This window comes from Sylvia atricapilla, chromosome 12 (genome assembly GCF_009819655.1).
Source record: "Sylvia atricapilla isolate bSylAtr1 chromosome 12, bSylAtr1.pri, whole genome shotgun sequence".
In the NCBI taxonomy this organism is placed as follows: Eukaryota; Metazoa; Chordata; class Aves; order Passeriformes; family Sylviidae; genus Sylvia; species Sylvia atricapilla.
In genome coordinates, this window is record NC_089151.1 from 19153325 (window position 1) to 19179632 (window position 26308).

A 26308-nucleotide genomic window follows, 5' to 3' on the forward strand; every position below is an offset into this window, starting at 1 on the left:
TGGGTCCCAACACTCGGTGCGGGTGAAGGGACTGGGAGAGCTCTAAGGACAGCCGGGCTCCTGGGGAGGCTTTTCTCCCTGCGCCCACCACCGATCACAGCGTTCACCCTCGGGAGCTGCAGCAGAGCCAACTCAGCGTAGCTCCGGAGGAAACTCTGCTGGGAAAAGGGTGACCCGCTGGGCCGAAGCGGCCCCCGGCACGGAGCGCGGCCCCCGGGGCGCCGGGCCGGGCCCGCCCGCCGCTGGAGCCGGCTGCGCCATGGCCGCGGGCGCAGGGGCGCGGCGAGAGCGCGGAGCCCCGCGCCTGACGGGAAGCCCGGCGCCGCGGGCGGGCTCGGCCCTGGCCTTCCCTTCCGCCCCCGGCCGCGCTCCGCCCGCCGCCGGCGGCCCCTCAGGTGTGCGCGGCGCGGAGCGGGGCGGCGCTGCGCTCCCGCCGCTGTGTGGCCCGGCCGCCGCAGCCGCTCGGCGGCCCGTCACGTGGGGCGGCGGCGCTGCGGTCTGCTCTCCGCCACCTGCCCCGGAGCGGGAGCGCGGCCCGGCCATGGGGCCGCCGCCGCCACTCGCGGCTCCCCGGCGGCCGGGGGCACCGCGGGCCGGCTCCTGCGGCTCGGCGTAGCGGCTCGGCGTGTGCGGGGCCGCCGCGCTTTCCCCCGCGCCGAAGGGCAGGCGACAGCCACCCGCCATGGAGAAGGCAGCGGCCGCGGAGCTCCGTCAGGGCGCGCTGGCGCCGCTCACTGCCATCTGCCTGGGTGAGTGCGGCCCGGCCGCTCCCTGGCGGTGGGGCACGGCCGGGCACGGAGGGCATCGGGCGGTGGGCACTGCCGGGCCCCCTCCTCCCGTTCGGGGAGTGACCGTGGGCGGGGGGCGCGGGACGGGACGGGGCTGCCGCGCAGGGGATGGTGGCGGCGGAGCCCCCTCCCGTCACCCCGCTCCCGATCGGGGCCGGGGGCGGCGCGGCCGCGGCTCTCCCCGGCACCGCTCGGGCTGCCGTGCCCCGGCCACATCCAGCGCTCCCATCGCCTTGCCCTTGGCTTTGGACGCGCTGCCATAGCCTCGCATAGCCCTGGGGAAAAAGAAAAAAAAAAAAGTTTAGGAGGCATCAGCGGCTGTTCCCTGAGCTGTGAGCCCGTGCGGGGCGCGGCGCGGGCAGCGGCGCCGGGGCTCGCTCAGGGACTGCCCGGCCCTTCTCTTGAGTGGCCGCGGGGAGAAACACTTTCTCTCCCTCCGTGTCTCTGCCATGACCTGTTCTCTTCCTTCCGCTTGAAGCCGTTGCTCTCCGCTCCGCTGCTGCGGGTGCTAAGTAATGGCAAGGTGATGAAGCGTGTTCCTGGTTTGCAGTCTGTCAGACGGCCCGATCAGTCAGGGGACATGTGTTTTGTTAGGCTGAAGCGTTAGCTGTGCCTAGAAGGAGCGAAGGCTGGGCCCCGCGGGTTTCGCAGGGCCATGGGAAGTTGGGAGTTAGAGCTGAGTGCTCCTTTGCTGTGCCCTGCCGAAGGAATCTGCCGGGGAGCGTCCTCGGGAGCCCCGCATGGAGCTGGGCAGTGCTGGGGCTGCGCTCACCCTGCAGGCGATAACCTGCTCAGCCATCACAGCGCCATCATCCACAGTGTTTTAATCCACGTTTCTTCGCTAATGTAGGGGGTTAGAGTTAATTTTTAATAACCTCAAGCGACAGCTGCTATTCGTTATGTAAATGATCAGAAGGGGATTTCTGTGGTCAGACTGCTTCTTCTGTTTTTGTGAAAGTGCTTCCTTTACATCAGTGGTTACCTAGAAAAAATGTAGAAAGTTGAAGTTTAAAGGCTGCTGTGGTTATTTCAGATGTATCTATTTTAATTAACGTAAGTACAATATAAAAAGCTAGCTAAACTACCAAACACTTTCACCATCCGGGTTGTACAACTCTTGTTTTTTGCAGAGTCTTAATGGGATTTCAGAGATGTGCACAGCATGAGGATAATGCCTGCTACAGTGCTGGTTTAAACTTAGAGAAAGATACATATTTTCCCTGTATCTCTGAATTTCTTACTGGTTTTTCGGGGTGGGGGTTTTTTTTGGGTGGTTTTTTTTTTCATTTTGTTTAATGTGTGTGGGGGGGTGTTTGTTTATTTCTTTTTTTGTGGCCCAGTCAGACCTTTGTTAAACCTTTTATTAGTTGACATCAATAGCATGGTTATTGTTAAAATGACTAACGAGATAATAGAAGATTATGTAAACTCCAGAGCTGAAGTGAGAACTCTACTTGTGTTTAGGTGTGGGTGATGTCAGGTTGAAAGTTTAGTAGATATCTGCTTTCTATGACTTCTAGAATTTCACTGTCTGGCTCTTCTTTTCAGCTGGAATGTTTTATTCCTAATCCTTGCACACCCACTTGACTGTAGTGGAAGTTGAGAAACATGAGAGGTGGGAAGCTTGTAAGGTATTTTGCTTTAGTGAACCCATAAGAATATAACGCTGCTACTTTAACTATTTTTGTATTTTACTTCCTGCTTTGTCTGTCCTTTCCTTTCGTCCTTGTTTTTGATTTCGTCCTTGGTTCTTGCTTCTTGCCATTCTTTTCTTGTTTTCCCATGGCCTGTGTGTGGGTGTTTGGTGTCTGTATCACTGCACTGCCGCTGACCATTGCTGTGTGACCTCATCTGGAAACTGCTGCTCCAAAGACTGGAATTGGGTTTGTTTCAACTGTTCTTTTGTGAAGCCATTTTGTTTGTCATTCTTGAGAAATTCTGGAGGACATAGAAAGTTATCAAATAAGAAGGAATCAGTGAAGCTGATGTCTCTCCTCCTGGCTGTGGGGAAAGCCTGGTAGCTGTCATTTGGTTTGGAGGTGCCAAGATGTAAATTTCCCTTTTTATCCAAACAGCCACTTTCTAAGCTGAAAACCTCACCCTGAGAATTATTTAGCAATCCAAATGAATGGCACAGTAAGTTTCCTACATGGAGTTAAAGCCATCTGAAACACTTGTGGGGATTTTTTTCAGGCTTTCCCATAACTGCTCAACAGTTAAGAAAAAAGGCCTCTAGAAAACATTCTAATACTCTAGTCTCTCACTTGGTTTTATTTTGAAAAGGTTTTGTTTTGACAACAGACAAGAAAATCAGCAGGGAAAGGCTACTCTTTCTTGCGGGCCTCTGACAGTTTTGAGAGCTGTGCGCTGGTTTAATAGTGCTCTTGTGGTTTGTTTTGATGGTCTTGAGTGAGCAAAATGGATATTGGAAACTGTAAGCTTATTCAGTTGCTGGGGAAGTATCTGGTGTGAGACTTAGATTTTATTTTAAAGAACTGTTTTTGCTGACTTGGTATAAAAGGGTTTGGAAATGAGAGCGAAGAACTTGCAACTGCAGCCAACAAAAGTTTTTTGCAGAGATAAATGGGGTTCTCCTCCTTAGGTGTCTGCCAGGTGTGGTGTGCAAGGCTGCCTATAAGTGCATTTGTGGTAGTAACCTAGGGCTCTCTAACAGTTCTCAGTAATGTAGCTCTGAGTTGGCTAATTCCGCTCTATTATGCCCCTTGTCTTTATCCTACTTACTGCCTTTGAAAGGGCGTGGGGGCCTCTTCTAAGCCACGTGAGGAAACCTCTGCTTCAGAGCTTGTTTCTCTTATGGCTATTGGGAGTATTCAGGTAGGAAACATAAAGATTACAGTGGTAGTACAGACCCAGACTCCTCCATGCAATGTGTCTTCAAACACTGCTTTCAGTTGTGCTGATACTAGTTAGGCAGAGTACTTTCTTTGGAGCAAAACCAAGTCTTTTAATTCGCATGAATAATCGTTTGTGACATAATCATGGATTAATTTCATCTCAGTCTTTAGGACTGTATTACTATGGTTACAGAAGTAGTGGCACTTGAATATTGTATGAGGAAATGCCGTGTTGCTGTTAGTGCCGTGGTGCAGAGTTTGTCACAAACGGATGTAGTGCTTTGCCAGAGTTAGCAGAGCCATGTCGTTTCCTGGGACAGGATGTTGCTCCTAGGTAGGCTTACTCACCTAACGGAGCAAGCTACCACTGGGAAAGAGGAAATAATTACATGGCCCGTTGTTATTATCATGTGACAAATGTTACTAATGATAGCTAATTATGTAATAAAATTAGTGCTGTTAGGGTCCTTTGAACATCATAATAATGTTTATTAACACAAGTCTATAGCTGAGGTGTGCTTTTCCTCAAGCTGTAGCATTACATACACTGCGATTTAGTTGCCCTCCTGGTTTTGTATATTCCTAAAAGCTCAGTCCCAAGACTACTTAGAAAGAGGGAGAAGTCACTGCCCTTGTCTGTGTAGAGCCCTGAAGACCAGGAACAGTCTGTCTCTGTGTCTTGCAGGGCCTAGCCTCAGCCTGAGGTCTGTAGCAGTCCTCCCAAAAGGAGAAAATCCAAACTGTGGATAGTCAGATGTAAGTCAGAGAGGGACAGCTGTAGGTGCTTGGTGTGCTGCAGTGTGGTGACTGAAAAACGTGACTGGGCCTGGACTGGAAAGCTAAGGGATTGTTTTTTATATCCCCCCTGTAGTGTCTGGTACTTTTTGTACTTCTTGTGCTGGTTTAAGTTATAACAGAAGGTAGTCAGGGCTAAAGTCATTGTTTTGTGATGTGTTTAGACAGTGTAGAAGACAATGGGGGCCCACACTCTGAGCCATAAATAGTGTTAATTGTCAGCTGCTTCCTAAGTGACTGTCGGGAACAGGGACGGTTTCTCTTCCTCTCTTCTCCTATTGTTGATTTTTAAATTATGTTTTTAACTGAATTCTTGCAAGAGATTACCTATTAAAAGATTTAGAGCTTAATTTGCACAAAATAAAGCCAAAGCGAGTGCTTGGGCTGGGACGTTGTAAGTAAAGTTTTTGATAACATTTTAAACCTTTCTATTTTTTTAAGCATTTGCCATTTTACTAATAGGTTATCTTTGTAGATCACAGATTACTGTTGAAATGAGAGCAGTCAGTGGAGCACGCTGTAATTTTTATGGAAGTGCCTTAAAGAATATGTGGGGAAACTAATAGGGAACTACATATTAATACTGACTTCAGGAGCAACAATGACACAGGACAAATTTTCTTTGGCAATAACTACTCTTTCCAGATCGCTTTAATAGTACAGACTGTGAGAGGAGACGTTTGAGAAAGTGAAGAGTCTTTGGAACTTAATTTGCAAGTCAGATATATATTGCAAGTACTGCCTCATCCTGTTTTGATTGTATTTGTGGACCTTGTTGAAAACTTCGTTGCTTATGCTTAGTCAAGGCAATCACGTTAGCTTTAGCAGCTGATTTTCAAGGTGACATTTACCTGAGGGGAACAAACTTTGCTTTATTCAGAGGAGAAGTATTTAAGGATGGTAGTTGCAGCAGTTATCCAGCATTTAAGCAGGTAAAGTCACTAGCCGTGATGATGTTTTAGTGTGATTGTTCTTCTGTGTTTCTCAATTAAAATAAATCCTATGGAAGATAATTCAGAACAGATTGGCAGTTGTTTCTTTTGGTAGTGTGTTTCAGAGATACTAAATTTACATTGTGCGTTGACTTGGTTTTAGCTACAGTAAAGGATTAATAGTTGATTACATGACTTGCCTGTGCAGATAAGCAAAGTTCTTGGTGGAAAACTGCAATGCATTTATGCTAACACCCCCAGCAAACCTAGGAATGGTTGACTATTGACTGCCACTCTGTACCACTAGAATTTGTCTGAACATTATTTTTCTGTCTTTACACAGTGAATCTCTTCCTGACTGGGAAAATAGAAAGTGCTGTTACCTCATTAGGTAAGACATACTTTTCTTACCTGTATTTACTGGTCATTTGAGCTGTTGAAGGTGTTTCTTCCCCATACAAGATGTTCTAATGAAGGAGTGACTTTTGTAATGACGTTTGTTTAAGACAGAATAACGATGACGTCTTAGAAAGTTTAAGACTTTCAAGTCTTCCTGGGCTTTGTCGAGGGCCGGGGCTCGCTGTCCCCAAGGCCAGGCTCGCTGTCCCCAGGGGCTCGCTGTCCCGCTGTCCCCAAGGCTGGCTGTCCCGCTGTCCCCAAGGCCAGGCTCGCTGTCCCCAAGGCTCGCTGTCCCCAAGGCTGGCTGTCCTGCTGTCCCCAAGGCTGGCTGTCCCGCTGTCCCCAAGGCTCACTGTCCCCAAGGCCAGGCTCGCTGTCCCCCTGTCCCCGAGGCCGGGCCCGGAGCCCTGTGCTGGCGGCGGTGGGGACAAGCCCGCGCTGCGCTGCCGGGTGTGTGTCACTTGTCCCCTGTCCCGGGACAGCAGCGGCCATCGGAGCGGGGCCGTGCTGGGCTCCGAGCGCTCCCATCGCCCTCGGCTACACGCTGCTGCCATCGGTGTCCTGCTGTCACTGCTCCTTCTCTTATCTGGTGGTGGTTAAATTGTAAATTGTTACAGTAATGGGGAATTGTTATCTCAGCCCTAATCTGCGTTTTGTCTCTCCCACCTGAAGGGGTTCTAGACGGGAGGGGCTTCGTGGGGCTTATTTTCCAGTCGGGCTTAAACCACAACAGGATTATAGACTGCATCATTGTCGTTGTGATAGATAAAAGCTGTATCAAAAGCTTGAGGCTGAGGTCGGTAGTAACATGCTGATATGTTTAGGGGAAAACTCTGTTTTGGGAGCATGCCTGGGAGCATCAAGTCTGGGAGAGTGGCTCATTCCTGAAGAAGCTAAAACAATAATATTTAAAGTGTTTCATGAGTGTCAGCATGGAAATTCAACCAGAATCATAGCACTTAGTGTAATTTCCTTCTCTCAGCAGTGCTGTGACTTACTGACATTATGGGAATATTGCAGTCAGGGTCCTCTTAGGGATAAGGACCCTCTTGTGACTGTCAATTCACTGTCATATGTGTAGATGTACTTTATTCCCTAAGAGGCTGCAATTTACATTAAAACCGAAGGGGAGATGGAAGGGAGGGATATTGGAAAACAGAAAAATAATTCTAGGACAATAGGTCACATAATGTGAGAGCTTGAGTGTTCGAGTCCAAACTGGGGGTTAAGGAAAGGTTTAAATCAGGAGAAGGTAGTAATTTTATGATTAAGTAACCTGCTTAAATTAAGCTTAGTGGAAGTGTGGCTAAACCGTGCAGGGCATGTGTTGTTTCCAACACAGTATTTTCCATTCTTTTATTGGAAAAAGTACAGAGTGTCTTTTAAGTCCTAGTATGTTCTGCCTGGATGGTTCTTTAGCTTTTGATGGAGTTTGGCATCTGTTTATGATACATGAGTTTAAAAATTTTGTAAATGAAGTAATTACACAGTTGCTTACTTAGACTGGTGATGCTGCCTCAGTCTAAAATATGTAGAGCTTCTTCCAGTTGGCTCTGCTGCATCCTAACACTTCTTTTCACTAGCATTAGTGTTGTAACATCTGGCTTTTATTCTGCAAGTATGCTGAAAACCTTAGAGTATTGTAGCCTTCATGTTTTCTTGTCTTCATACAGTTTTGAGTTACCTTGTCTCCTGATGGTGTAACTGGAGTTTGGGATGAAAATTGTCATGAAAGGTCATTGCCACAGAGGGATCCGTGTGTAGCTTCTCTTACCTGTGCTTGCAGAAAGCTAGGCTGGCCTGTTGATTGAGCAGCATGAGCTCAGATTTTGTCACATCTGTCAGTGGAACCCTTGGACTGTGCCTTCACTTGTTCTCATTGGAGGCAGAAGAAGCCAGCTGGAGACTGGGCAAAGAGAAGGGGAGCCTTAAGTATTTTTCTGCATCCATAAGGGATCTGCATTAAACCATGTATGCAAGCCCTCCTTGAGAGGGAGCATTGGGAGAACTTGGGGAGAGTTTCCTGCCGACCCTGAGACAGCTACTTGAGGAAAAGTATATTGCCAAACATTTGGTTTTGAAAGGAGATTCCTTGTGGCAAGTGCAAAACATCTTTTATCCTGGAGCAGATGGTCGGGATGTATTTCTTGTGACTGAGATGGCCCTGGTGGAAAAGAAAGTGAAGCTGCAGGATTTATTTTCATCCGGGATTGTCTGAAAATTTATTCTGTCACAGCATAGTACCCTTGGTGCTGTCCTTTTGTGAAGCTCAGTGTCTTTTTTATTACAGTTGCTCTTGCAAAAGTAAGAGTAATATTATTCTTGCAAAGTTTTTGGAAGTGTCATTGCACGTAATTGTGGGATATGCAACAGGCAGAAGGAATCTACTGCTGTTTACAGTAGAAGAAATCCATTTGATGATTACAGAAAGCCTCATGAAGAATTATGCCCTTTTGACAAAAACTCTCTGAACTCAAATCCCTTCTGGCATTTGTTTAAAGTTTCAGGTTTTCTTTTTCTTTGCTTGTTTTTGTGTTGTTCAGAGTTTTTTTTTGACTGTGCAAGATTTATTATTGTCTGACGCTGTTTTACAGTAAAATAACCCAGACTCCAAACTTCAGAAGGCTGAAAATGACTCCTTTATTTTTGAGATGCATCTTTCTTTTATGTTATTCTACACAAAGACAAACTTCTTGAATTACACTGGTCAGACTAGAGGGATGTCAAGAAGAAGTCCCTCCTAGGAAAAGGAATGAAAACATAGTACAGTTACAAAAACACTTCTCTTGTTTACAAAAAATTTCTTGAGAAAAGAATTTCAGAAAACCAAAATGTCTCAAGCACAAAATCAGAGCTACAATTGTCTGTCTTTATAATTTATCTTTTCTTTAAAAGCACCATCTCATTAAGATTTTGGTGGGTTGGTTTGAAAATCCAGGAATTGGTATTTTTATGTTTCTTCAGTTAATGCTAAATGTGGGAAATTTAAGTAGTTTGGAGTTTTTTGTGAATTAAGATTTCACTTTTTTCCTAGGTTTGTGCAGAAACACTGTGGAAAGACGTGGAATTACTGAAAAAGTGTTATCACTGCTATTGTTACGTGTTGTCACTGACGATAAGTCTTCAGGATCCAGGACTGTACCTTTCTATTTAGGAACTTCCCTTTCCTTTAGATGTTTTGAACAGGCTTTTGTTTATTTTCCTTAAGGAATCGTAGTGTCGTGCCCAACTTAATAACACAGTACTTAGGCATTCGTGTGATTTTGTAGACTTCATAGCCAGGAACTGAGGAGGGAAGTGGGACCCTTTTATTGATGTTGAAGCCCCAACAGTATAAAATTCTGCCCTTGTGTGGTTTTACCATTTTGTTGTCAGCACTGAAGGCTGTGTTCAGTAAAGGTTTTTCTTTCAAACTTTCTGTGTGTGAAAAAAGAGCTGCTGAAAGCTGTGTTTGGGTAGTTCACAACGAGTGGAGAGGCTTTAGGAAGAATCCTTTAGGAAGGATGTCGATTGATGTTTGAAAATCCTGTGGTCGTGAGAGCTGGTGGAAAAAAAAGACATCAAAAACATGAGACGATTAAGTGACGTTTGGGTAAACACTGCAGTAGTTTTGGGAAGGGTGTATCTGTGCGTGTCCCCATTTGGCTCCGACAGGTTTAGGGGACCGTGGACATATCATTAGAACAGTGTAATTAAGTTTTGACAATACCGTTCGTAATGACAGCGTACCCCATAACCATCTGGGCCCAAAAATCGCTCCTGTGTCTCCCAGGCTCCAGGGCCGGGAGTCGTGTGTTTGTCTGTGGCGTGCCGGGTGTGAGATCGCTGTGTCAGAAAAAAGGTTAGTGTGTGTTCGGTGGGTTTGTGCGAGCTGCCGGGCTCGGAGGTGTCCGCAGCGAGGGGAGCTGCAGCGGGACACACAGCCCCGGGCTCTTCTCCGCCGTCCGGCGGGGCCGAGGTTCCGCGGTACAGGAGAGCAGCAGCGGAGAGCAGTGTGCAGGTCTGGTGTGAGTGTGCCCCTCCGTGCGGCTCGGGAGCAAAGGGCGCTGAGGCCCGCTGCGGTACAAGCCGCCGAGCCGCGCCGGCCGACGGGATCCGGCCCGGCCCCGCTCTTGGCTGCCCCTGCCTCCAGCGAGACAAATTGCTGCCCCCTGCGTCCAGAGAACTGCAGTCAGGCCTCCAGCCGTCGGGAGATAGGCCAGGTGAGGTGGGAGACAGGAGTGGGGATGGTGGAGAAAAGACTGAAGCTGTTTCCCCCTTTGTCCTTTGACCCGCGTGCTCAAAATCCAGGGCACCATCCTGGCAGCTTTTGTTTGGGGTCTTTTCTTTTGGGGAGTCCACAGGATTGAGCAGGTTTGTGGGTGGTCATTATTTGCTGTTGTTTCTGACTCCTGCTATTCTGGCTGTTAGTGAAGGGTTATTTTTTCACTCCATCTGCTTATATTCATTACTTACTTGGACTCCTGAGGGAGGCAGCTAGACCCAGAGGCTTCTCCTGTAAATTGTCTTGAACCAAGGCAAATATTCAGATTTGTGGTCCATTCAAATCAGGACCCTTTGCAAGAGTCAAGCAATTGTCCTTTTGATTTTGAGTAGGACAAGTCTGAAATGCTCGATATGTGTCAGGGGGGATAAGGCCATGGTAAAGGATTGGCAGCAATAGCCACTGTCAGATGAACTGCCAAAAATGACATATAGTGTGAGTGCAGCCCTTAGACGTGCACAGTCACAATTCTGTTCAAAGAAAGGACCTGTTTCTTTTGCTGCTTGTTTTTTTCTTGCCACACATTTATATCAGATATGCAGTGTTAATAAGAAAAAGCATTTCTCACTGGAGACCTGAACTGTGATATTATGCAGATTCTCTACATTAGGAAACTACGTTATTCCAAAAGAAAAAAAATGCAGTGATGTTACTTTAAAAAAAACTGGTCCTGCATTGAACTATTGCTCAGTGTCTTTGTAATTACTTCCTAAAACTGGAAGTTTTTTGGGAAGAATTATTGGGAGAATAATTGCTTTGCTAACTACACTGATCAATGTGTGAATGGAAGTGCTCATGTGGAGCCATCAGCCTGTCAGTGGGACTTCCTGAGAATGAAAACTAAGTTTTGTGTGATTTTGGTTCTGTTCTATCGTAAATAGTCAGGGATATTAATCCAGAACATAATTTGGTACAAGGGTAGCAGAAATATTTGCACAGGTGTTACTGGAAGGTTCTGGATAGTGCTGTCTGCTGTATTTGTTCTTTCATTTTGTGCATTCTGTTTCCTTCCCGTTTTGAAGTGTTACCAACCTGACAGGATGTGCAGCCTTTCCAGCTCCTTTCTGTGTTTGCTAGCTCTTGGCCCCCTTTTGCTGCTGTGATAGGTTGATGCAGTATAGTGCAGCACAGTTACAGACCTAAAGAAACTGAGAACTGGAGTTGGAAAGTCCCATGGATTTTACATTTGCTTTTATAATTCTATAATTGCAGCTGCATCTCGGTATTTTCCAGCATCTGTCATGGAGCCACTCTGGTTTTAGAAATTGATAACAAAAACGTTCTTGTTTTTGTAACTTCATCACTGCAAGATACTTGCTTGCAAACAGATGTTTTCATGTATTCTGTATGTTTGTGTGGCCTTTGAAACTGGTAGGAATTAAATGCGTGTATTCCAGTGAAATGCTCTACCTGGAGATTGAAAATAATAGCATTTTTATGTTTTGCCTCAGGTAAGTTACTCACCTCATGCTTTTTGTATTCCTGTGGCTCTCACTTCAAAAGTGCTTACTGTGGACAAACAGAGTAGTGCCAGGCCCAGGTTTCCTGGAGGGGACATGCTGCAGCCAGCCCCAGCAGGAGCTCCACAGGCAGCCACCTCACTTGACTGCAGCCAAGTAGCTTTGCTGGTACTCCTTCCTTCCATCCCTCCAGTGCAGCTAAATCTGATCCTGACTGGGAATTGAAAATGGTCTATTTATGTGTCTGGATTTCAAGCAATACTATAAATCTCTCATTTATGATGTGGTGTGTTTGGATGTGTATGAGTTAACAAGGTGTAGGCGACCTTTTTTTCTCCCTTGCTACATTTTTCAGCTACAAGAATGTAAGTTTCTGTCAAAAACTGAAATATTCAACTGCAGTCCACAAGTAATGCTCTAGATAGTAATTTCGTTTAAAAATAGTTTAAATATTATTTTTGGAGACTGTTCAGAATAGTTATTGCATTATAGAGAATTTTCCCTCTTGCTTGGAGTACGTTTTGCTATCAGAACAGCTTTTCAACTTGTCCTTGGAACATTTAATTTTCATTTTTGAATTGCTTAATTACAAATTATAAGTATTTGATGTAGCCTGCTGTTTTCCATAGGAAGAACTAAAAGTGCTTTGAAAATGCTGGGCTTTATTTGGCCTTGTTTATTTGGCCCCTGTCTTGAAAATTTTTCCCATCTATGTGGGTTCAGAAGGAATTTGGACTACTTTAGTAATGTCAATGAAAACATTTAACATTGGACTGCAGTTTACTTTTTTGTGGGAGTGGTGGGGGTGTGGTGGGTGGTGGTATTTTTTTAACCCTTACAAATTCTTCACATGGTTAAGAGAATAAACAACGTGTCCAGGAACATGTTACAACAAAATGAGCTACTAGCTGCTTTACAGTTAATATAGATCTTCTTTGCTTGGTGGGTGACCTGCCTAAGGCTTTGGGAAGCTGGTAAGAAGGATTTCTGTATTGCATCCTCTTGGCAGATCCATCAGTAATATTGATTGTAGCCTGTGGTAGATTGGTACAAGGTTATTGATTTGGTCCTGCATTGAAATGCAGGTTATGCTTACCTACACTTGGTGTGGGTGTCTTAATTAAAATACAGGACAGAGAAGAAAGCAGTAAGAGGATAAAACTGTTGACTCTCATATGTCTGCAGTCTCTAGAAACTGATGAAAGCTCTTGAAGCTAATATGAATTGTTGATTAGGCAAAGCATTAACAATATTCTTTTTCTCCCTTATTAACAGCCGCTTGCAGTGGAGAGCTGGAACAGCACACAGAGAGACGGGGAGTCATCTATAGTCCTTCCTGGCCATCAAACTATCCTCCAGCCATAAACTGCAGCTGGTACATTCAAGGAGATCATGGAGATATGATAACAATTAGGTATGGCAGATATTTATGAAGGTAAAAGATTGCTTTGCTGAAAGAAAACAAAATGTGAGTTGACCTGATACACCAATGTGAGGCTGTCTTCAGAGCCACTGGACGATCAAAGAAAGCCAAAATTGCTTACACTGGAACATTGTTCCAGATTGGGAACATCTCTTTTTCAAAATTGTTCACTGTGTCTTGCTTCTGTGGACTGCTTCTGACATCGATTATTACAGAAGTCACTTGTGGTCTTTTAATGTAATTATGTTCGCAGTGCCTCTGTGAGACTTCATATACCACTGGCAGATGAGGGGGTGGGAAACAGCAGTATATTTACTCAATTAAATAATGCCTTTCCCTTCACTGCTTTTAGATAGGAGTAGGTGAAGGCTATAAAACCTAGAACAGCTTCAGTGGGCATGTAAAATTCTTAGAGAAGAAATAGTATTTTCACTCATGTCTTGAAATGGTGCCATGTTTAATAGACATTTGAAGATAATTATTACTTCTTGTTACTTGTTTACCAAAAGACACATGCGTTTTTGCTTAATATTTATTTCCACCAAATCAAATAATAATTAGCATTTGTGGTACAATTTTAGCTCAATTCTAGAAAAACGACATTCAATAAAGATTCAAATGTGCTGGAAATGGTTTGTTAAGAGTGTTTGGGGTATAATATGAGCATACTGTGAATGTGCTTAATTTCTCTGGGCTAATGATAGGATCCTTCACAAACCAAGAATTTCTTACTTAAAAAATAAAATCTAGGAAGTTTTTCTTGGGGGAGGGGAGGCAGTGTTAATACTGTTACATTTGACACCATCTGCTCATTCTTTGCTCAGCTGCTTAAAAGGACTGCAAAACCTCTTCTGCAGATGCTCAGAAATTGAAAACAAATCTGCCACAGATGGAATAATAGGAAGGCTCCACTACCCATAGTTCAAAATAGGAAATACCCACCAAAAGTAATGAAGTAAATACCTGCCAGCATTTGAAATTCATAAATAGAAACATGCTTTTAAACCCCATTACATTGGACGTGGGGAATTTGTTTCAAAGCAGGGATTGTTGGAAACTGAGAAAGCATACAAATGAGACACAGGACTTGACTCTGGAGAATAATGCTGCAGTTTATGCTATGAAAATATCTCAGAACTCCAGTTAGAATTAGGACTCTCTTCTGCAAGTATGTGTGTAACAGAGGCTAAAGAAAAAGGAACATGAGGTATGGCAACTGGTAATTATGTGTATACAGTTTAGATCTATGCACTGCAATATGACTTGAAAGATTTCTTCTTAATGGGTTTGTTTTCTATCACTGAATACACAGGCACATCCTGCCCTCCTCTGCACATGCAAACAATAGAAACTACGTGTTTACATCCCAGGGACTAGTGCTGTGGTGTTATGTTTCTGACTATAAATATACTTGGAATGACTCACTCCAGTGTATGACATGCAAAATGTTACAGCATCTGAGGATTTCTTTACAAGGCTGTTGCCCTTGCAATGCCAAGGATGTAAAAGAAGGAGCTGGCTTGCCTAGGCTAGGAAGTTTCAAATGTAAACATGTTTTCTGCTTTCCACTTGGTTATGCTGCTTGTTCTAACGATGTGTTGGTAGGGGCATAAGAGTAGCTTGTCGAATTTTCCTAGGAAAATCAAACAGTTCTTGTGCTAATATCTGGATTTTCAAAAAACCCCATCTCCTTTGTGTTGTGTGACACAGTATGCACTTCCTTTGATCTTGCATTCTCATTGGCAATAAAGACAGCAGTGTTATATAATAGATATATATAATGAGATACAGCAGGAGTCATTAAGGGATAAAATTGCAATTGAAAGTATTTTTTATTTCCAAACTATTTGCACTTGGTGGGTTTTTTTAAAAAATAAACCTATTTTTCAGCAGCTGTCAGTAGAACAATGACCAGATCTACATGTGTATGTAAGATGCTGGCTTCTGTGGCCATCTCCCTTAGAAGCTATGTCTTAATGTCTGTTTTTCAAGTGTATGTTGATTTTCTGCATATCCTCACATTTCCATGCTTACTGTTTTGCTTTATAGTTTGCTTTTTAGAAATCCTTGAGGGTGGTTTCCTATGAACAGGAAGTAGATGTTCTTTTTGCTTACACCACTCTGTATGCATATTTCAGTACTTGCAAGTTGGTGTGTCTGATGGAGTGGTGCTATTTAGACCTGTGAAGAAGTCTGTAGCTGCTGTTTTCCAGAACTATGTTATGTCTCTTTAAATTCAGGTAATCAGTTAGTAGTTACTGTTTTGGAAACTACTTGATTTTTTCCACCCATTTTCTCTATTTTTATGCTTCTTTTCACAGAGGATTACATAAAATCATGTAAGATCAGATAAAGATGTCATATGCAGTAACTGCATTTGTACCATCGTTTACAGGCTTTATAGTTTTATGTTTCCTCATATTAAGAAAAAGATGAAAAAAATTTTTGTTTAGCATTTGCTGTTACTTGATGGTTGTAATTAACCCTGGTGTGGGTAGAGTATAAATTTACTATTTTATTACTGTAATTTATGGGACTACAAATAAAATGTTTTCCATGTTCAGAATTCAAGATAGAGTATTGAAAGATGATCTACTTAGATCTACTTAGTGACCTATTCAAGCTGTCTCTTACTAACTGAGGTGAGGGGATCACTTTTATTGGCTTTCACTTCAGTGATGCATAACACTGGCTTTGAAAAAAGAAATTGTCAGATACCATTTGAGTTTCAATTTCTGCGTAAAATTCAGGTCTGTTCATATATTCTTGCTGGTCTGTTATTGTGTGAGAGCTAAAGGAACTGCTTCACAGCCTATTTACCAAATTTAGAGTGTTTCAGAACGACATTAATTGGAAAAAAAACCTCATAATGGCCATTTACTTGCTCAGCTTCTGAAGAAATAGCCCCAGTGTCTCTTGACTAAGGTTATGCAGTTAGCTGGTGTTTGGGAGCTGAGAGTAGAATAGAACTTTCCTGACTTCAGATCCTTGTGCTTCAGTGGTTAAGCAGAAGTTTTTAATGAGCCAATTAAGTCATCAGTTGTTCACAGTCTACACTTTCTTTGAGAAGTTGGCAAATAGAAGTAACTTTTCTTGCTTAATTGGTCGGTTAGTTTTATTTTGGGACTGTACTTTACTGACCTATCCATAATATTTATTCTCCAATTTTTAAAATTAGTTTAGAGGGCCAAATTGGACATTTACTTTCTTATTTACTAATTGCTTTCATTCAGATTTTGCATCCCATGTTTGTCCTTTTCCTGTTACTAAGAAAGCTTTCTTTTTCTTTAACCTGTAGTCCCTCGTGCCTAAATTACTGAAAGGGTTGTAGAGAATTCCCTACGTTATTTATAGAAGTTCTTTTTTTCCTAGCTGCTACTGTTCCTTTCAGTGCAGATGGCAAAAAACTAGGCTCTGCTAAGCATTAGTTTTGCAGGAAGCACATTTTTCCTCATATATGTAGACTATTAATGTGTGTTTATGATTGTCTGGTTTAATGAAGCACTTCCAGCAATGTAAAAGTACTTGTCAGATAGTGGGAAGATAGCACTGTAGGCTGTTACTTCCTGTGAGTACGTAGGTGAGAACTGTTATGTGTGACTAACCCTGTAATTTTCTGTAAACTCCTGGAGTTCTGCTCACTGCTGGAGGTAACCTCTTCTTCAGTATCATGCCACTGGTAAAAGAATCAGATGAGTTTACTGATTTCTGCAGAATGCAGTAAAAAAGAGACTTAGTGCTGCATTTTGTAGTTCACATTGAGTTGTTCTGATCTTCAAATTCTGAATACTTTCAGTGTTTAAGAGGCTATAGTACTTTTCTATAAAAATGTGGATAAGACATTCCAAGAGCAAGACAATAGCATCTTTCAGGAGAAACAAAACCTGCAAAATTTGGTCCAGTAATTTTGATCTTGTACACCAGTCTCCTATATTCCTGTATTGTTTTGGAGATCCACAGGTAGCAGTAAGAAGAGCCTAAAGGCCAGGCCATTTTAAAGGGTGTTCTGTGATGGGTGTAGTATTTTGTTTACGTTGTAGTTCTGTTTCAGTATGGCTCCTGTTTCTTGTTTTAGTCACTAAAAGTGATGTAGTTTTTTGATACAAAGGGTCTGAGACTTCCCTCAAAACCAGTAACTACAGACTTCAGTACTTTTCCAAAGACTGTACAGTGCCTGTGTAGTCCTGCAAGCAGTACAAGCACAAGTCTTTGTCCCATATTTCCACTGTATACCAATACACGTTCAAACACTGGACTTACCCTTTTGATAGAAAAATTTGCATTCCAGACTGAGAAAGCTCAGCTGAATAAATAAAGGTTTTGTGGGTAGCAGGATTAAGTTATTCTTCAGAGGGCTATAACAGAGCAGCTGTAGATCTAATTTGAGATGATGAAGGAAGTAAAGCAGTAGAGGCTGAGTGCAGGATTCAGGACTCTGGGTTAAAATAAATCAGTTGGATACTTAACGTCAGAGTAGAATGACAAAGTTCTAACACAAAACCTTGTTGTCACAAATGCATTATAAAGTGAAGCCAAATTTTATACACTTACAAGTGCAAATATATGTATTCATATTGTTTTCATATTTCTTCAGAGGTAGTGTTTTTTTGTGTTGAGGGCTTATTCAAGTCTATCATGCTTTTGGTCTTGTGTAAAATCATCATCAGTGTAAATGAGGAAAAGTTTACTTCTAGTAGGGGCAATATAACTTAAAAAGGTGCTGAAATAGAGTAACAATGCCTTAATCAAAGGCAAAATCTGTTGAAAATACATCTGTTGATTAGTTTATGTAAAGGGGAACATAATTGCTTTGACTTTTCTTAGACTCTTAGCAGAAGAAATTTTGTAACTGCTGTGGTATCTATTACACATAAAACGTCACATTAGAACTAGAACATACACAGAGAAATTGTGTTTGAAACTTCTAGGCAATCGGGATTAAGATGTTTGTTTTTGTAAAAGCGTTTGTTCTTGTGAATATTCTATTCTGTCTTGCCCAAGGCATTTTTTTCAGTAGCTTGTGTATCTCTGAGAGGCATGGTGTTCTTAGGGAATCTACTAAAACACAGTGTTTCCTTGCCAGTCTCTTCTGTCTCATCACCCTTGTACTCTGTGGCTGAAGTTTGGATTTGCTAATGAGAAAGTGTGGGATTCCACTCTGAATCTGACATCCACAAGTGACACTCAGGAAAATCAGTTATCCTCTGTATGCCTGGGCTCCTGCATTGGAAGCTGGAGCTAAAGGTTATTCCTCTTCCACAACTAAAAAAAATTGTTTATTAGCAATGTACAATACTTGAAGGTGCAAGTGAAAGTTATTAATTATACACAAATGCAGGCTCTTGAGAGGTATTCTGTCATCTGCAAAGGAGCTTGTACACAAACATGTCAGCATGTAGCTGACTTTTCTGTACTCTTCCTTTGTATAAATCTTAAAAAAAAATTCAGAAAGAAATGCATTTAAAGTAAGTTATAGATGGCTTATTGTATAGGCAAATTCTGCCCTGGGTTTGTGCAGTCTGTGTTATGTAACCACGCTATGGCTGAATTATTTACTTGATAGACAAAAGTAGCTCTTTTCAGCAGAGTGAGGAAAACGATTGGCTCTGGGACCCAGCTGAGGTGCTGGGAACTGGGTAAGATAGGAGAACAATTTGCCTCTTCAAGGTTGATTCTAGTACATCTAAGAACTTGCTTGTATCATGCAAACAGAAATTTTTTAGACATTCCCACCCCCCTTCCCAGTTTTGAGTTTCTATTTCTTGATTCAGCGACTGTTTCCTTTTCTTAAAAACTTTTCTTGTTGGGCAGATAGGTACATCTAACAGTTAGTCAAAAAGTTTTCATTAAAAAATTTCTGTGAACAATCCTCCAAGAAGGTGACAGAAACCCTACCTGATGTGTGGTGCCCAAAAATGAGTTGCAGAGAGCAAAACCGGTGTGGTAGCTCAGTAATGCTCACATCTCATCTAACAAACAAACTGTATGTGAGTACCTATAGCTTCCCTGATGCTTTGGATAATTCCTTTTCATGATGCAGTGGCTGTTCACTTTCTTGGTCATTAAAAACATTTTATGTGGAACACCTGTAAGAGAAATACTCTGGTTTATCTTTGAATGGCTGAGTACTTGAATCTCTTTATTTTAGCTGCACAGTCATCTAAAAATTCCTTGCAAAATATGCTGGTTTCAAAAGCTTGATGAGATTGCTTATAGTGACGAGTTAAATGCTGTGGGAATATTTCTTCACAGCTGGGAAGACACAAAGAGGTTGGTGGGGAAAAAAAGAGGAAGGACGTTTTCTGGGTGGATTGTCCATACACATATGTTGTTTGTTGTCTCTTAATTTCAATTTTAACTTACCACTTTCAGTGCTCTCTTCTCGTGCTCTTGCTGATAAAATGTTTTTTGAGAGTTATTAAGCCAATGTCTTTGGCAAAACCTACACGTGTGGGTAGGCTGAGTCTCCTGCTAAAATGAATTAGCTAGTTTACATAGTTGCTGTTCTTTCTGTTTCAATTTCAAAGGTCAAGAAATTGCAGGCATTGACAGCCGTCTGTAAATACACATTGATATCAGAAAATGATTTTTCAGCTTAGCTTTTTCAAAGAATTTGTGTTTGATGTTTGTGAAAAAAATCCTTTAGGGAAGGAGATCTGTATTTTGCACAGCTTTTCTGTCTTTCTGAAAATTCTGTCTAGATATTTGCATGAAGTATGCACAAACTTCTACACCAAGTTAATTTGGTGTAGCTGAGTTACATAAAAGGGGACCAAAATTAATTTCTAAGTGTTCTGAACAGTGTGCCCTTTCCTAATGAGTATGTTTTTCTGTGCAGTCTGCAATCTGCTATTGTCATTGCAGATTGCTGAATACAAATGCAGTCTGTTTCATCAGAGAGCAAATACCACATATGGTTCCTGAGCCACAGGTTAGGGAGTATTATCCAGTTGTGTTCAGTGTTCTGCAAACAGTCAGGGCACCTCTTTGCACTAGATAAGCTACTATTGAATAATCACTTGGCCTGTGTCAGCAGAAGGGCTAGAAATTTGACTGGAAAAGGTTATAGTCTTGTTTGCTCTGCACTCCCAGAAAGGGAATATTTTAGTCTTTGAATTAAAAGATAATGGTGTTAGATTTTAGGTTTGATTTCTCGTCTTGATCTCTCCTTGCCCTCCATGGCTTGACGAGTGGATTTGTGTCTCTCATACTTAGCCCTTTAGGGTTCTTTGTACTGCTTCCTGTTGTTCTTTTTCCAAGACAGTAGTCAACCCTGTCATCCCTAGTTTCATAGTTTTTACGGCTGGAAATGACTGCTGAAATTCTCTATAATGTATTCTGTGATTTCGCTTTTCCTCATATCTGTATTTTAGGAAGCAGTCTTGTTTAAGGACTGAGTAATAGAGGAATCATTCTTTCAGCCTTTGGAGCTACTTTGGTGTGATGTTTATGCTTGTAAAATGGGTGCCTTTCCACACTGGGGGATATGTATTGTTTCTATATGCTCAGGGTAGTATATAGAGGGTAGATGCTTCATTATCTTTGATTGTGATCACTTTGTCAGCACTGCTTGATGCAGAAAGTCAGCCATTACAGTCTGTTCTTTCTGTGTTAGACTTTGTTCCAGATACATGTCCTCTTTATAACTTGTGCTTTCTTTTATTCTTAACAGTTTTAAGAACTTTGATTTGGAGGACTCTCAGAAGTGTGCAGTAGACTGGTTGATGATTGGACCATCTTCCAAGAGGGAGGAGTACAAAGTGTGTGGATCTTCCATACCTCCATCTTTCATCTCTGCAAGGGACCATGTGTGGATATTTTTTCACTCAGATGCCTCAAGCTCAGGACAGGCTCAGGGATTTCGCCTCTCATATATTAGAGGTAAAATCTTACGGGTTTGTTGGCTTCTCTTTATACACCCTCTGGCAAAACTTGGAAGACAGTAGTACTTTTTTTTGACAAGTGTCTTAGGCCATTGATGACTGAAAAGTATTGGTGTGGTAATAGTGATATAATTTGCAAGTGGCTTTTTCACAGTACTGCTGAAGTGTACTGGCCTGACTAATTAGCTCGTGACCTGCATGGTAGTAAGTGTTCAAAAGTGGTATCAGATCGTTCCGAAAGTTTTGATACTGATTTTTTTCTCCTTGTCCTCTGACAGGAAAGATAGGTCAGTCTGTGTGCCAGTCAGATGAATTCCGTTGTGCAAATGGGAAGTGTATTCCTAGTACTTGGAAGTGTAATTCCATGGATGAGTGTGGTGATAACTCCGATGAGAAGAATTGCACTGTCCCTCCAACAGACCCTCCATCCAGCATGTGTCCCTCAGGAATGTTTCAGTGCAGCGCAGCCCGCTCCACCAAGTGCTTGATGAACGAGCTACGGTGTAATTCTGTTAAAGACTGTGGGGATGGTTCCGACGAAGATAATTGTCCTGATCTTTCCTGTGGCAAAAGGCTGGGGAATTTTTACGGCTCTTTTGCTTCCCCAGACTTATTCCGTGCTGATCACAGCAGATCAGACCTTCGTTGCACGTGGTATGTGGACACACAGGATAATCGGCATGTTCTGTTACAGCTCGATTTGCAGTTAGGCTACAATGACTATGTGAAGGTGTATGATGGCATTGGAGAGAGAGGTGATAAACTAATGCAGACGTTTTCACACCACAACAATAGGCATTCTGTGAGTGTGGAGTCGTCAAAGGGCCAGCTCACTGTCTCGTATCATGCCCACTCCAAGAGCACTGGCCATGGATTCAATGCAACCTATCAGGTGAAAGGCTATTGCCTTCCTTGGGAGCACCCTTGTGGAAGTGATGAGGAGTGTTTCACAGATAAGCAGCATTGTGATGGCTGGTGGCATTGTCCAAATGGCAAGGATGAGGAGAACTGTCCTGCTTGCCAGAAGAATGAGTACCCATGTGAAGGAAACAGTGGGCTTTGTTACTCAATACTTGACCGCTGTAATAACCAGAAGAACTGTCCAGATGGCTCAGATGAAAAAAACTGCTTTACTTGCCAGCCAGGAAATTTCCATTGTGGGACAAACCTGTGCATCTTTGAGACTTGGCGCTGTGATGGCCAAGAAGACTGCCAGGATGGGAGTGATGAACGTAACTGCCTGGTGATTGTTCCCAGGAAGGTCATCACAGCTGCTCTCATTGGGAGTCTTGTGTGTGGCTTGCTGCTAGTGATAGCACTGGGTTGTGCATTTAAATTATATTCTCTGAGGACCAGAGAGTACAGGTAAGTGTCTTCCTTTGCTGATATTTTCATAGCTGTGGTGTTTTTTTTCTGTTTTGTTACAAGGAAAAAAAGTGTTGATTCTGAACCAGAGAATTTGCAAAATACTGTGAAATCAAATCCAAGGACCTGATGACAGCTAAATAGTAGTCACTGCATTAGGCTTAGACAAGATTTCTGGGAGTAGTGAGTGGAAATATCAGCTCTTCCGTGGTTTGTGAGAAGTACATGTTTATTATGTGGTGTGGCAGAGTCTGTATCTAACTTAATCTGTCTTGAGCAGTTTCCTTTTCCTTCTCATCCCCTTCTAACAAGCCTCTTGCTCCTGCCAAAAAGCTCCTGAATGCTGAACTGCCACAGTGAAGTCTTCACTGAATCTGAATTGAATGACCGTTCACTCCTCCCCAAATATTCCAGTTCTCAGTTCTGCTGAAAGTGATGTCCTGCTATGGTGGGCCTGTTCTGAGCAGGAGTTGTCCATGGTGTAAGCAGTGCCCCTTTGCCCTGGTTCTGTATGCCTCATTTTAAGTGGAGGGTTTGTGTTTCTTTGCCTGTGTGTTACACCTATGTGTAAGTAGGGTTCTGCCTTGTAGGAGCGGGTCATAGGGGACGTTCCTGTTCCCGTCTTGTCACGTGCATCAGCTCTGTGCTATGCTGCTGACACTGTGTTTTAAACAGTGTGCTTTACATTCTCTCCTGATCAAATCTGCATGATTAAGGACCTGCAGAAGAGCTGCTGTGCTAAGGTGGGAGCTTAGTGCCTCTATTCTGTCAGGACTGGCAAATCTCTCTGCAACTGCAAGCTGCCCCTGTTGGGTGATTGTTTCCAGTTCTTAATGTCTTTTCCAAAAATAACCTTTGGGCCCTTGCTGAACAAGTTACTGCTATTACTGGCACAACAATTACTGGCCAGTTGAAAAAACTTCAGTTGCCACAGTGTCCAGCCTGAGAGTGCACTAAGGAGTTTGCTGGTTTGATTCATTCATATTTATACCCTGTACTCTTAGTCCTTTTGTTTATTTAACACCCTTATAAGATTTTCATGGAGCTTAGTGGAAGGTTTGTGGTTTTACTTCTAGCATGAGCCCTTTGGCAATGCTTTTATACACTGGTGTCAGTGAGGCAGGACAGACTGTTACTTCTTTCATGTTTTCTCTCTGGTTGTGTTTGCAGAGCGTTTGAGACTCAGATGACACGACTGGAGGCAGAGTTTGTGCGGCGGGAAGCTCCACCCTCCTATGGACAGCTGATTGCACAAGGACTTATTCCCCCAGTTGAGGACTTCCCTGTGTACAACGCTTCACAAGTATGCAGACAAATGCCAGTGAATATTTCAGCAGCCAAATTACTATAAATTAGATAAAATCAATATGGAACTGTATTTCAGTGGCTGTGCTAATTACATGGAAGTAATATAAAAATGTGTATGCGTTACATGGAGCTGGAGAAGCACAGTTCCACAGGTGCTGTGGGTAGTTTTGAACGCTTTAAATGTCTTTGTTGGGGAACAGCAGTGAGATAAGCACTTCTGCTGTACATCAAGACAGAATGAGAGAAAGGTCAGAAAGGAAATAGGAAAAAAAGGGCTTTTCAAGCTGAAACTGTGAATGCACCTGAAATGATAAAGTCTCCAGCAGTATTTTTGGAAAATTCCAATAATTTTCAAAAATTATTTTTATTTACATTTTAATTTCACTGGCAAGCCATTATTCTATTTTATTGCTGAGTACTCAGAAAACCCCTGTACCCTGTCAGAAGTATCCAACTGAGATACAGTTCCTAATGTGATAAAGCACTTGTAGTTTGTTACTCCAGTGGAAAATTAGCTGCTTGGGCAGACAAGTAGAGCTTAAACTCATAAAGGAAACGCTGTAAGGGACAAAAGTTGTGGCTCCCCTTCCCTGGCAGGGTTCAAGGCCAGGTTAGGTGGGGCATTGACCAGCCTGGTCTAGTGGGAAGTGTTCACAGCAGGGAATTTGGAATTAGGTGATCTTTACGGTCCCTTGCAAGGAAAACCATTCTATGAATCTCAGAGTTTTTTGGTACAGTCAAGGCTGTCTTTGGTGTTCTCAAATAGTTTGTTAGAAACTAGACATTTAAGAAGGAAGCACAGGGATCAAGTCAGAGTATTGTAAGGTGGGGATATTCGTGGGGAGAGCAGGGTTTAGAAACCTTCTGAGTAGGTGTGAAATGCTGTTTTGCTACGTCCGTGTTGCAGGCGTCTGTGCTGCAGAACATCCGGACAGCCATGAGGAGGCAGATGAGGCGCCACTCGTCCAGACGGAGCTCGTCCCGGCGCCGCCTGGGCAGGCTCTGGAGCAGACTCTTCCACAGACCTCGAGTGAGAGGACAGATCCCCCTGCTGACACCTGCCCGCACCTCACAGACTACACTGGGTGACGGGATCATCAGCAGTGCTGATGGGACTACTCGGAGTCCTCCACCTTCCCCTGAAGGACCTAGTTCAGAGGCAAATGGCCAAGTCAGGGGCCCACAAGAAGCTGGATGTAGCAGCCTGCAGCCAGAGACTGAAATTACAGAGCCATCGCCTTCCAACACCTTCCAGCCAAATACCTGCACAGCAGCACATGCAGAGCCTGAGGCTGGACACAGCGATAAATCTTTAAGTGCTGACTCTGACAGAGAGCTGAAGCAGTCCAGTAAAGTAGATACAGGAAAGGCTTTCAGAGATCCTTTATCTGAAAGTGTTACAGAAACGATCCATGGAGGGTCAGTATCCAGGAGAACTGTCCCAGAGGACAGTAGTTTAAGTGGCAGTCATCCACTGAGTGAAGATCCGTGTAGATTACCCTTAAAAAAGTGGGAGTCTGGTTATCCAGACTGTTCATATCCTATGAATGTTCATATCCAGGTGGATGGACAAAGCCAGTGTTGCCCTGACTCATACCAGGAGGAGCCTTTGGGTGTTCATGCGGCTTGTTGCCATTCTGTGGAAGTGCCAATGTTACAGTCATCTACTTCCCTCTCTGAAAACAATACCAGTGATGATGAATCTTTACTTGTTTGCTAATAAAAGTTTTTGTTTTGTCCATGTAAATTTTGTAACTTCATTGTTTTTGTGGCAATGCACTTTGATGATAGGTGGTATGTCTGTGCTCCCAACTTTCTCTCTTAAAAGGAGTGTGCTTTAATCCCACAGTGAGTGCAGTAGAAGACCAAATGGGACAAGTTTGTCACCATTGCCATGCCTGAAACTGCAATGGGGCAGAAGTAGGCCAGTATGTGATGGTAGAGTTAGGAGACCAGGAATGTGTCACTGCAGTTTGGAGGCATCTCCATCTTGTGGTATTTCTTTTGTACTTTTAGTCACTCTGCATTCAGTGTTTCTTTGCCTTTCAGTGGTCTTAACGGAATTAGAGAATTCTGCTGGAACCCTGGGAAGACACCAGTCATTGTAACTCTTGAGTTAAGCTACAAATAACATGGGGGGAGGGGGGGTTTAGGCATAATAATTTAATTAAAATTTAATAATTTTAATTAAACATACTTAGGAGGAATTAAAATCCCTTGTAGCTTCCTCTTTTATAGAATGTGCTAACTTCTTTTGCTCCCTTCAGAAATATTTTGATGGCCATATGTACCTTGAAGCATCCACTAAATCCAGAGTCTCTCTATGGAATACCCAGATTGAAACCAGGTGTCTTGGCTACTAAAGCTTTGTAATGAGAGTGTAGCAGTGTTCAGTATAAGTGGAGTGCATTGAATCCTAGCTGCAGCAATATTTCTTTTTTGCATTGTCTTGTGTTGGTTGCATTTTCTTCATAGTGATGTTGTGAGTGTTGCAGAATTGTTTCCTTCTTCTCTGCCCTTTGTCCTCTCCTCCTCTGTGTTTTCAGGGACTCTGTGATGATACCACTGTGAATGTGCCTGAAGGACACTGAGGCTTTGCAGCTCCTTGGGGCTGCACTGGGAAGCACTGAGCATTTGGTCAGGATCAGCATTCTGTTTCATTTTGAAATAAAATCTATCTCACAAGCTTGCTTGTAAATCTGCTGTGTAAGTGCAGATGTATAAGTCAGTGGTTTCATTTATATTTTCCTTTTAGAGAAAGGTGTTTTTTTTTTTTTTTTTGTTTGTTTGTTTTTTTGTTTTTTTTGTTTTTTTTTTTTTTTCCTTTGAAGAACAG

The 26308-nt window shown here is 42.9% G+C and overlaps 1 protein-coding gene across 4 annotated transcripts; it reads left to right on the forward strand.

Annotated features, from left to right (window-relative positions):
- The first annotated feature begins 614 nt into the window (after positions 1-614).
- On the forward strand, positions 615-25219 carry LRP3 (LDL receptor related protein 3). 4 transcript variants are annotated; one of them, XM_066327966.1, is made up of 8 exons: positions 635-749; positions 2337-2419; positions 5714-5761; positions 12769-12907; positions 20589-20797; positions 21078-22164; positions 23335-23467; positions 24380-25219. In XM_066327966.1, exons 4-8 carry the CDS (start codon positions 12894-12896, stop codon positions 25190-25192), a joined length of 2256 nt encoding a protein of 751 aa, XP_066184063.1. In that variant the 5' UTR covers positions 635-749; positions 2337-2419; positions 5714-5761; positions 12769-12893; the 3' UTR covers positions 25193-25219. The 4 variants fall into 4 exon arrangements, with proteins under 4 accessions (XP_066184061.1, XP_066184060.1, XP_066184063.1 ...); XM_066327965.1 differs by having other exon boundaries at positions 2337-2403; XM_066327963.1 differs by lacking the exon at positions 2337-2419 and having other exon boundaries at positions 616-749.
- Positions 25220-26308: the final 1089 nt, after the last annotated feature.